The following is a 12,246-nucleotide window of genomic DNA, read 5'->3' as shown; positions in this document are numbered from 1 at the left end:
TCACTCTTAGTGTGTGTTTGCAGTTTTGCTGATCAACCATGCAGGATGAAGGCCGGTGTCGTCCCGCCGATAGCGTAGCAGTTTATTGGCTTTGTTGTGATGTGTGAAAAGTAGGCCCTACTCTAAGCCTTGCAGTCATTTGAAAACTCAGGCCTGTCATTTCCTATTTTAGGACCTGAACTGGAGCAATTCTCACTTGGGTAGAGATGAAGTCATCTGACCCCTCCTTCAGCCTCAGACGTTCCTGACACAATGAAACGTCTCGATTAATTCACGCTATTCTCCTGATTAGCCCTTTAAATCTTGTCTTCCTCAGAAAACTGTTTAAATTTATTGACATTCAAATGTAATTTTTTAAACATATTTTGATCTTTTTGATTGATTCTTTATTTTTTTTTTGTCTTTGAATTTTTTATCTTCTGCTGTTTTTTTAAAGGAGCAACGTTTGCGGTACCTAAAGCAACAGGAGAGGCGTCAGCAGCAGACTGTGTCAGAGAGCGAAAAGCTGCAGAGACTGAAGGAGCGCGTAGAGAGCCAGGAGGCAAAGCTCAAGAAAATCCGTGCCATGAGGGGCCAGGTGGACTACAGCAAGGTCATCAATGGAAACCTGTGTATGTAAAGCCCTTCCTATTCCTGATAGCTTTATTTAGATATGTTCTAATCAGGCTTTAATGGCTAATAAGCCATTCCAATGGCCTATTTGTAGAAATTAATAAATGTATAAATGTGCTTGATTAAAACTACTCAATTTTAAGTATTTATGTTGGATCTTAAATGGACTAATAGGATTTTTGTTTTGACGTCCAGCGGCAGAGATCGAACAAGTCACCAGCTTGTTTCAAGAAAAGCAGGCTGAGTTACAGGCAGCGGTGCTGAGGGTGGAACAGCTCAGCGTGCAGCTGGAGGACCTGCGAAGAGGAAAGCTCAACGGCATACAGACCGGCTTGGGCGGCCAAGTCACGGGTGCAGCAGCCTTAGAGCTCAGAAAGCTTTACCAAGAGCTTCAGGTAATGCACTGCATGTTCTCACTGTTTTCAAAAGACTGACGTTGCTCCAGACTGTGATGTTGAGGAGGTTCTCTATTCCTTTAGATTCGAAACAAGTTGAACCAGGAGCAGAACAGCAAGCTGCAGCAGCAGAAGGAGCTTCTGAACAAACGCAACATGGAAGTGACGCTCATGGACAAGCGAATAAGCGAACTACGGGAACGTCTCTACAAGAAAAAAGCTGAGGCACGTCAAAAAGAGAATCTCCCTGTAAGATGAGGAACACCCAGCTTATCTCTGATTTCTGCCTTTTTATCCCTCTGGCATCATCGTGGGCATCTTTATTATCTATCTTTTATCTTTCTTTCCTAAATCAAAGCAGTTTTGACTTGGATACTTTGTTCCCTACAAAGTCTCTCATATATCAATGTTTTTAAAATGGCTTTTAAGTTGTGTAGCTGATATAGGAAAGAAAGTGGGTGGGGGGACAAGTATATAATTAGAGTTTCATAAAAACAGCAGCAACATCAAGTACATCAATAAGTTAATCCTCAAATATGTGGTTAATGATGTTGTCTTAGGAAATATTTGGGTTTTTTAAGGCATTTTTCTGTGATCTTTTTTTAAAAGTTGTAAATTACTGACATCTGAGGGTTAAAAACCTTTTTTAATCTAATTTAAAAAGTGAAACGACAACTCTGAAGGCTCCCCTAGATCCTCTAAAATGTGTGTATGTGTATATATATATTTATATACATTCATTCTAATATTTGAAATGTCCCTGACGCTTCTGTTGCAGCTGAATCGAGCCAATGGTCCCCCCTCCCCCCAACCAGCCAGTGGGACTCTGGGTCGTGTTGCTGCCGTCGGGCCCTACATCCAGGTCCCCGTACCAAGCCGGCAGGATGGGGGCTACACCTTACCCCCCGATCCACTGAAGCCTCAAACACTGGGTGTGAACAACCAAGCCAACCAGGGTCGTCCCAAGTCAGGTGAGCGAAGCCTGTTGAATGATGGGTAACAGTGTTTGCAGGAATCTTTACAGGCAGATGTTAAAGCGCTTAGTCAGAAGTCATCAGTTGAGTCTGATCAGGGGGCTTCAGTCACAGCCATGTTTATAATCAAATAGGTTTGATTTCTGTATTTTCTAGAAATATTTCCTGTCATCCAGCATGCTCTTTGGAGAAACCAGCCTTTTCACTTCTTCATGTTAAACACTTCTTGCATGAATCTCAGCTATTTCTTCCCCATGTGAACTGTTAGATCTCAGCTTTGACTTGACCTCTTTGATTTCTATTTCCCTCCTCTCTAACCTGCACTCTCTTCCTGTGTTTTGTGAACTGTATTTCCTCTCCTTGTCTGTCCTGGTCTCTCCTGGTGTCCATGTCCATGTAATGTCTCTGTTTCAATGGGGGTTGGGCTTTTGGGCAGACGGTGTAAGAAAGCCTCCCGGTCCTTGGAAAGTGTCTGATTTAGACATCGTTGTGGACCCGGTGCCCCCGTCCTTTCCGGAGTCGCACCCGGGCCCTGGAGCCTCCAGTGGCTCTGACGGCACGTCTCGTGAGTGCTCAGAGCTGCATATGCAAAGGAGGGGCAATGACTGAACCTTGTCTCTTGATTGTAGCACAGGATCCTCAGAATGCGTATTTTACTCTCGGTAGCAAAAAAAGGTGGAAGAGTTTAATTTTGAATCCTATCTCATCGAGCCCTGGATACTAGACACCAGAATTTATTTCTATATTCCCCCAAAAATATGGAGGAATATAGAAAAAAATCCTATTAAAGGAATACCCTTTGATATCTTTCCCATTCTACCTCCTTACAACCACAAACTTTGAAGAATTTTATTAAGATTTACTGAGATGGACCAGCAAAGTAGGGTATAATTAAGACAAAGGACAATGACTCATTGTTTGAAAATAAAAATCTAACAAAATTACGTTTATATAGACACCCTTCACTTGAATAGCTCTGAAAAAATGATTGAGAAGAATTTCAATCAGAGAAGTGGCCAAGATCCTAACGGTTACTCTAATGAGCTGCAGAGATCCACTGCTCCGGTGAAGGAATCTGATTACAGGACAGTTATTAGTTGTGCACTAAACAAATCTGACTTTAATAAACGAGGGGACAGAGGATAGAGATGGCCATCGCTGAAAGAAAGGGATAAGTAGTTCTGATTTTTTCTTTTTGTTTTGGCGTTCACATTTCCAAATATATGCGACTTGTATGTGATCTCCTGTGTGAACTGCATTCACACAACGCAAGTGTCCCTCATGCACAGTAAAGGGCACAACGACGTCACAAGCAAGCGTGCTCTGGTAGTGCTGGAGCGTATTTAGTGATCTTTTCCAACCAGAAAAACTAATTTTCAAGATGGTTTAATGCTCTCTGCATTATCGTCAACCATGTTTGTAGTTTTTCTTCCCGCTTCTTTGTAGCAAGACGCAGAATAGTGACCATTGTTGAGAATAGATGTCGTTCAGGTCAGATAAATGCTACGTGGCCGTTCAGACACAGGTCGCATTTAAAAACACTTCAGATTTGAGTTCACCTTTTAGCAGCAAAAATTACACTAAACATACAACTGGAGCCGCAATTGAATTTAAAATAAAGCATCTATTTGGTCCAGAGGTAAATTAAACCCAAAATCTATATTAAGAGTTGAAAACTAATTTTCACAATACTCAATCCAATCTGACTCCTCTTGAGCTATTTTGAAAGAAAAAATGATCAAAAAGTCTATGCTTTTATACTGTAAAGAACTGGACTAATGTAAAAAATATTTTAATATGTATAAGTTCCATTCATTTGGTTTCTCAGTAACTCATTTCTTCTGTGACACCTGCAGTTGAGGGTAAAGAAAAGGTTAAGACACTATGAAAATACAGGAAGAGGCGAGTCATTATCTGAGGTGTATGTTTGCAGTTGAAGCATTTATCATTGCTATACTTTAATTATTTGTTTACTGTTGCATAGTGCCTATTTTCCTAGTACTGTGCAGCCATACTCTAGATTTGTCCAATTTGGGGAGACACATAGCTAATGGCCTGCAGCTGGAACTGACACCTAAAAGAGTTGGACAAAGTATTAAGGGTTACCAATTACAAAAGTGCATCAAATTTATATTTCTAGATATGATAAATCGTGTTCTTTACTTGAATGTCCTAATTATGAAGTACTTTGTTGGTCTAGTATAACTGTAGTTTGAAGTTGTGGGACAAAATGTGGACAGTTTCAAGGGGTGTGATTACTTTTGTACGATGCTGTACTTTTCACCACAAGAGTATTTGGGATTGGCTGATTAAGAGTTGCACATCCTGTTCAAATATTTCCAGAAATGTTTGCGTCTCTTAAACAGACAACGATCGACGCACTGCTGATCCCGTGCCTGTTGTTTACAGTTTGGAGAAGGTTCGAAGAGTTGATTGCCTCATTTGTTGCCGTCTTACAGACCAGCCAATAATCTTAGGTTTTATTTTTTGTTTTTGTTCCTGTCAATTTCATAACACTTCACTGACTGTCCTGTTGTAGCACTAACCTTCATGCAAATATTGCAGCATCATCTAAAGCTCTGGGAAGCATTCACAGTTTATCACCAACATTTCCACCTGATCTCTAAGAAGCTTGATTGAAGTGCCAGAAATTGTTTAATAATTACATAATTTAGGAAAAAAATGCAGGTTTAAATTGACAAAGTTTAAATTTAATTGCTCAAATGAAATATATTGCTTCCCATTCAGACTATTAAAACATAACAAAGCCTTAGTTTTTTTTTAGTAATGGAATGAGTTGTCAAAAACGTTGGTCTCTCCTTGATCTAAGGCCTGAACAGAAATCCCATAAATACATCAGAATTATGTTTTTTCAATGTTGTGGTCTTCACAACTACCTCTACTTTTCTGTTGTCTTTTTTTCTGTTTTTTTTTCCTTCTTGCTGTCTAAAAGGCACTACTGTGTAAAATAGTCCTATATAGTAAATAGTAAATAGTAAAATAGTAAAATTTCCTTCTTTAAATAAAATCTAAATGTGTTTTGTCTAAATTCATATCTTCGTATGAATTCTGTTGCTAAACACTAATGCATGCAAATCCACCATCACGATTGCTGTCAAGTTTAGACTCAAGATTGTTGTCCTATTGATCAGTGTTTTTTTTTTATTACTAATTTCTAGCATTGGTTTTCATAGATATCTGTTAAGATGGATTTTTAGACATCCATTTTTACTTGAAATGCAAACTTAAAACTTCACCAGGAGCTGTTTCTGCTCTCAACCAAGTGGTGCATTAGAAACGTCTTATTGCTAAATAACGATGTACCCATCATTGCTGTCAGAAATAAACACAGGGTTACCACCCCGTGTGATCTCGTTTATGTTTCTCTGTTGGCTAATTCTGGAATGAGGAATATTGACTGGAAGTCAATTAAGACTTAATTATTTTTTTCCATTATTTGTAAAGATGGGGAAAAAAATAAAAATAAATCCTAAATATATAGCTGATAATAAAACCTAACTTGGTAATGCCTCTTATTCAATATTACTTGAAATTATAAGACAAAGTCTTGACAATTGTTGTTTATAGAAGTCTTAGAAACGGAAATAAAAGCTGCCTCATTAAAAATGGTTTAGCCTTTTAGAGGCACAATCAGTCACTTCATGATCTCTGGTTAATAGGTTCCACACACATAATCCTTACTCCTCCATCTGATTTTGTAACCCATGCTGGTAGTTATGTCACCCTGACTAACATCCCACACAGTCCTGAACATTCATTTCATATTTTTATTAAGTCAGTTTAGTTCTACCTTTGGCTATTGATATTTAGCACTTTTATAAAAAAGATTCTTATTATTTTTGAAATATGCTAATTGTCACCTGGTTGTGTCCCAGCTAATGACACTGGTTGGCCTACTATAGGCAAGACCAGCACCACTCTGAAGCCTCCTGAGAGACGAGACTCGGGGACGGACAGTCAGACCAAGAGCCCTCCCTCAGGCTCCCCCGTCACCCCAAACTCAGACAAGGTAAGCAACTTATTTTTAAAATAGTGTTCAATTGGATATGGAATATTCAAGACTGGACTTTGATGATACATTCTCTCAGGAAGGATTCTTGAAATCTCGTGCTCCTTCTCATGACAGTCTGTTGATGATAAATCAGACTCTAATCAGTCATCTTATTCAAGAAAAATCTTGAAAAATTGCACCCACTTTTTAAAATATAGGAAAATAAAGAGTTTTTTTTTTAATCCAAACAATGATTTTATTGCTGGATATTTTAACTTTCCCCCAGTGGATTGCTGTTATGTCATTTTTGGAGTCATAATTTTGTATACAAAGAACTGAGCCACTCTACCATAGGTCTACTCTCAGAAAGCTGAAATGATGGAAAAGGAAAGAAAACAGGCAGCAAATATTTGATCATTTTTATTACCTCCCTTAGTATTCAGGAATGACATCAGATAATCTTTTCTGCTGATGTTGATGCAGCTTTAATGGTGGAAGCTACCAGTGAAATTGTTTAGTAGAAGTTTGTTTGTTTTCCTGGATTCACTTTCTTGGTTTCCTGCTTTTTCACAGGTGCTAGATCCAAAGCTTGCTGTTTCCTCCCCTGCCATTACCAAACCACAACCGCCACCTTATGGATCCCACCTCTCCTCTGGAAGCACAGCCAGCTCTTTGGAACGACGCAAGGATGCTCCTCCCCCACGGCCCCTTCCCAACCCACCGGCGGCCGCGTGGCCCCGCCTGCCGCCCTCCACTGGCTCCTCCTCTCAGCAGATCCAGCAGAGGATCTCCGTTCCACCGAGCCCCACCTTCCAACCCAACGTCCCGCTCTTCCCTCCCATGCTGAGCGAGCGTCTGGATCCCCCGCCTGCCGTGGCGGTGCGTCCCTTTATCCCAGACAGAGGAACTCGGCCTCAGTCACCACGTAAGGGGCCGCCAACTGTTAACTCAAGCTCCATTTATCACATGTACCTCCAGCAGGCTGCGCCAAAGAGCCAACCACTGAAGCCTGCTGTTAAAGCAGGTAAGTTTTAAGAATAACTGTTTAGAAAACATCCAATTAAAATAAGGTCTTGCTTTAATTCTGCCTTATCTTTTTTACTTCTAGTGTACGGGAAGCCTGTTCTCCCCTCCAGTTCGACACCAGCATCTCCCCTTCCTTACATGCAGGCAGGTGGGGCCTTCCCGACGCTCCAAGGCCTACCGGGCAGTGACGAAACTGTAGATGGAGAGCTGGATGATCAGGAGAGCTTCCAGCGCCTGGAGCCTTCAGCACCTCCTCCCAGCGTGGAGAATATCCCACGTCCTCTCAGTCCCACCAAGCTTACGCCTATGGTTCATTCCCCGCTCCGCTACCAGAGCGACGCAGACCTGGAAGTGCTACGTAAAAAGCTGGCCAACGCTCCCCGGCCGCTGAAGAAGCGTAGCTCCATCACAGAACCGGAGGGTCCCAGTGGTCCCAACATCCAGAAACTGCTGTACCAGAGATTCAACACTTTAGCTGGAGGCATAGAGGGGAATGGTGGTGGTGGATCGGGTGGGGGTAACGGTGGCGGTAATGGAACACCATTTTATCAACCAGCTACTCCGCCGGGATACCTGGGAGCTGATTCGCTGGCTGACACAGACAACCGCAACCTCCATACTGAGACGCAGCAGCTGCCGCCATCGGGAGAGGAGGAGCAGGGCTCTGAGGCTCCCTCTACAGCTGATGCTAACGACAATGAAGCCATGCCATCACCACCGCAAAGCGCTGCAGATCCGAGCGAAGAGGAAGATCAAGTGGGGGACGGAAACAACAACCTAGGAGGCTCTGATGCGTCTCTGCCCAGCCCGGTGCCAGAGGTCAGCTCTCCAGAGGAGAGGGGGACAGCAGTCTTACAACAGCTGGTAAGAGACGGAGACATAGACAAGGTTCATTTATTTGTTGAGTCAAATCCTTACCTCTCTTTTTATTTTTTAAATCTTTAAAGGAGAAACGCACAAACCTGAAAAAGCCAGACTCTGAGCGCACAGGACACGGCTTCAGAGTCAAGTTTAATCCTTTAGCCCTGCTGCTTGATGCATCCTTAGAGGGAGAGTTTGATCTGGTTCAGAGGATCATCTATGAGGTATGTCCTAAAAACAAATGTTTTATGTGCTCTAATAGAGTATTGTAATAGTATTCTTTATCCCATTTACTTTCAAGTCAAAAACCTTTGTGTATTTCTTAAAGGCATTATTTAAACATTGAAAGAAATTTGAATGATATTTAGCTTCTGTTCTACCTTTAGAAAGAAAGCATATCTGTTTAGCATCTTGAAAAATTCTGTGATCTAAAGCAGCCCACTGTGGCTCTTGTCTTATGTTTAGGGTGGTTTTGCCGGAAGCTGGCCTGTGCATCTCTGCAGCTCCTCCAGAGTAAACAGTTTTCTTCATGATTTTCTTTTTTAATCTTCCTTTTTGCTTTCCTGCAGGTTGAGAACCCCAGCACTCCGAATGACGAGGGCATCACACCTCTGCACAATGCTGTGTGTGCAGGACACCACCACATCGTTAAGTTCCTGCTGGATTTTGGCGTGAACGTCAACGCCGCAGACAGCGATGGATGGTGAGCCTGTCGGGTCTGATGCCAGAATGCCGCATGGCGACTTTTGGATCTTCTGCTATTAACAGTTTGTTTCCCCCCCCCGAGCAGGACTCCTCTTCACTGCGCCGCCTCCTGCAACAGCGTTCATCTCTGCAAACTGTTGGTCGAATCTGGAGCCGCCATCTTTGCTACCACCATTAGCGATGTGGAAACGGCAGCAGATAAATGTGAGGAAATGGAAGAGGGCTACATCCAGTGTTCCCAGTTTCTATACGGTGAGAAATTGTGTGGAAAGTCCTGGTTTTATGAACTCTAATGCATCGTCAAGTCCTTCAAATCTGACCCAGACTGTTTTGCGCTCTCTGGTGTAGGTGTTCAGGAGAAGCTGGGTGTAATGAACAAGGGGACGGTGTACGCTCTGTGGGACTACGAAGCCCAGAGTCCAGATGAGCTGTCATTTAAGGAGGGAGACGCCATCACTGTTCTGCGACGACAGGATGAAAATGAAACGGAGTGGTGGTGGTCCCGGCTGGAGGACAAAGAGGGCTACATCCCCCGCAACCTGCTGGGAGTACGAACAAACTTCTTACTAATTTAACACTCCAGTTTTCTAAATTAGTATTTCCACTTCTAGGTTAAAATTTAAGCTCTGCTAACCTCTGGGGTAAATCACTCTTGAGATTCACTGACATGGAAGGAGTCGTTTATCAAGCCAACTGATTTGGCACCAAATGGTGCACAGTATGACAGGAGAGCATTTTTCTGGGATGTTTGCTATATAAGTTGGGGGGAATAGCCAATAGATGGTGAAGAAACAGGATTCCTGCACAGCGTGGAAATAGAAAAAATAGTGTGGATAAAATTTTTGTATTTCCTTCCTTTTGTTGCTTTGTTTCTTCCTTCACATCAATCAGTTTCAGTTTTTGCAGGTTCTATTCAAATATGCTCACAATAGAAATATAACTTGGATACACTAGAGATTTTGGTTTTGAAAAAGTTTGTAATTTGTACCTGAAAAATGCGTAGGACTCCTGGAGTAACACTGAAACAAAAAGTACATTAATGCAAATTTTAACAGCAAAATCATAGGCTTGTGTAACCTCCTGTCTCTGCTCTCCTGTAATGAGGGAAAAACATGCTTGATGATGCTGCTTTTAAAGGCATGGAAGCAGTTAAAAATATTCAATGAGAAGATGGGGGAAAATGCGTTTTATTTAAACAGATTGGAAAATAATATGGGAACTTTAGATGTACTTAGAAATCTTTAACTGGCACTAGCAGACAGGCATGCTCCGGTTACTTGAAAATATGATTTTTGACTTTGTCAATGTAGAAATGTTGGTATGAGACTAGAATTCAATTTTAGTTATTTGGAAGGAAAGAAACTGAGATTCCTGTGTTTGTTTCCACAGCTTTGTCCGAGAATCAAGCCCCGTCAGCGCTCCCTGGCGTAATGTCCCACACCTGGACCCGAGGCACAACAGAGGAGCCTGGTGCTCCGACTCCCCCCATGGCCATAACCCTCCCCAGCCTCGTGCTTTCAAAAAATTCCTCCCTTAATGCAGAGGGCATTGAACTATGACACACTCTCTCCTATCTGCACACACAAAGAAAAGCACTCCAAAGTCACACAACTATCTCCATCCTTATTGCCCCTCCCCCTTTCATTTTACTGACACGATTGAAGGATTCAAACAATACCCCTAACCTGTATTTCTTGCAGTGTTCACATTTCAGCCATCTCTTTAACAAACGTCTTCTTGATGGCGCTGGTTTACATGATACAAAATAATAACTGCAGATTTATCTTTAGGTCTGGTTTGAGTTTGAGGACGTTCTTTTTCCTTGTTTTGGTAAACCTAAACAAACAGCACTACAGAAAAAAAAAACTCACCACCAAAGATGAAATAAAGTCAAGGGTTTTCAGTCAATATTCTCTGCTCAATGAAAAGCTGTAGAGAGATTATCAGTTTCTTTGCTGCTGTCTGTAATTATTAATGGCTTCCAGCAGTTGAAGTTTCTCTGTTCTCAAGGGGCTGACATGGAAACGTTATGGTAAAAATAAACTAAATCCTAAGTATTATTTATACAAGCTAGTAAAAAGATTAACATTAATCTACATGTATTATAAATTGATTTCCATGACATCATTAACTGTTTCTTTTTCCTCCTTTTGTTGAATTAATGTGCAAAATCTGGATGCAGAATAATGGTGGATCCATGTTGAGAACACCGATAAATTAAGCGAGCCTTTGAACAGTAATGTTGTTCATGCGTTATATGATTTAGATATTAAACAAATGTTCAACTGAGAGGTTCAATATGTGTACTAATATATGAAATGAGTGCATCCCAAAGACAAAGTTTGGAAAGAGGTCAACAGTATTTTAAATCTAGCAGAAAATGTTTTTTTTGTGTGCAATTGTAGATATGTGTGAATAAATACAATGCACTACAGATTGATGCATTTGCAGAAAGAAGGAAGAAGATTAAATCCTCAGTAGCATCAGTTATGTGAAGCACCCTTCCCAATGCATTGGCGCTCCTGGTATAGATGTGCACTGAAGCCTTAAAATGGATAATTAGAGAATCTGTGATGGCGACTGTTATCCAACAGAGAGCTGTATGCGTTAACATTATAAACCTGGGCTTTTATCTATTTTTTAGTTGCAGATAAAATTTGAAATTAATTCATCTTACTGTATATAGGAGCAGACTTTAAAGGGGTTCGTTGCTGATCAGGCATATGTGTAAAAGCCCATTTATACCCCAGAAAACAAAAGGTTAAAAAAATAGTGAAACTGAATAAGAATAAAGGAAACTGCAATGATCAAGACCCATCTAAGTTAAAGTTAACATTAAAAATGTACTTTGTAGGGTGGATTTAACACAGCACCATTTTTTTTTTCCCCAAGGGAAAAGATGCTTTTCCAAAAATGTTCTAAAGAAATTTTCAATAATTGAGAAGGAAAAATAAGTGAACTTATACATTATGATAAATAAATAAGACTGACAACTTTCATCTCACAGAGAAAAATCCCTATATCAATAAAGAAAAATAATTATAGAAATGATTAGATACAAAGAAAATGTTCACACTAAAAACAGAGCATTAGATAATCAATGTATCTATAAGAGAGTGGACGCTCCAGACGTTTGATCAAGATTGGTCACAGATTTCACTTTAATCAAATTAAAGCTGAATTTTATCACCCAAAAAGCTAATTGTCTTGTAGAACTGAAGTTAAATAAAAGGCTTTTTACACATCTTTAGCAGAGGGTGCCAATGAGTGCCATAACTGAAGCTGAAAGGGCAAAATATGACAAAGAATAGAAAGTTTATATTTAAAAATGACCGATTTATGTTGCAGAGCTGTTTGCTATATATTGCATCTTCAGGTGTTTTACAGGTCGGCTTTGTCTACATTCACCCACTCGCTCCTTCCAGACTCCTCCCTATAAAACTAGCTTTTAAGGTGAAGCTTCTGGATTCTCTGGACTCTGAAATGCTGGTTTCCCTAAACACGTAAATTCAGTCTGAAAGAATTCAGGAAATGAACATTATTTAAAAAAAAATGAACAATGTACCTTTTTTTTTTTTTATCCCACACAGCCCAGTAGCAGAATCTTGCTGTTCTCCTCTTATAACCTCACTTATTCCAGCAACATTTTCTTTCCTTGGAC

At 40.7% G+C, this 12,246-nt stretch overlaps 1 protein-coding gene across 3 annotated transcripts in view; it reads left to right on the top strand.

Moving 5' to 3' along the window:
- The window catches only part of ppp1r13b (protein phosphatase 1 regulatory subunit 13B), a 31,040-nt gene extending 18,800 nt beyond the window's left edge, over positions 1-12,240 (top strand). The window contains exons 7-19 of one of the 3 annotated variants that reach the window (XM_015372854.1): positions 437-611; positions 808-1,007; positions 1,092-1,232; positions 1,786-1,978; positions 2,418-2,546; positions 5,878-6,011; positions 6,567-7,017; positions 7,102-7,883; positions 7,967-8,104; positions 8,450-8,583; positions 8,671-8,837; positions 8,934-9,133; positions 9,975-12,240. In XM_015372854.1, the coding sequence (XP_015228340.1) occupies positions 437-611; positions 808-1,007; positions 1,092-1,232; positions 1,786-1,978; positions 2,418-2,546; positions 5,878-6,011; positions 6,567-7,017; positions 7,102-7,883; positions 7,967-8,104; positions 8,450-8,583; positions 8,671-8,837; positions 8,934-9,133; positions 9,975-10,016 (2,886 nt within the window). In that variant the 3' untranslated portion in view covers positions 10,017-12,240. Of the gene's footprint in view, positions 1-436; positions 612-807; positions 1,008-1,091; positions 1,257-1,785; positions 1,979-2,417; positions 2,547-5,877; positions 6,012-6,566; positions 7,018-7,101; positions 7,884-7,966; positions 8,105-8,449; positions 8,584-8,670; positions 8,838-8,933; positions 9,134-9,974 lie in introns of all 3 variants that reach the window. The other 2 variants (XM_015372844.1, XM_015372862.1) reach the window with 2 other exon arrangements.
- The last annotated feature ends 6 nt before the right edge of the window (positions 12,241-12,246 follow it).

The sequence above is a fragment of the Cyprinodon variegatus genome, unplaced genomic scaffold (assembly GCF_000732505.1).
Source record: "Cyprinodon variegatus isolate N-32 unplaced genomic scaffold, C_variegatus-1.0 Scaffold4, whole genome shotgun sequence".
Lineage (NCBI taxonomy): Eukaryota > Metazoa > Chordata > Actinopteri > Cyprinodontiformes > Cyprinodontidae > Cyprinodon > Cyprinodon variegatus.
The sequence above is the reverse complement of the archived record's forward strand: the minus strand, read 5'-3'. Positions and strand labels throughout refer to the sequence as shown.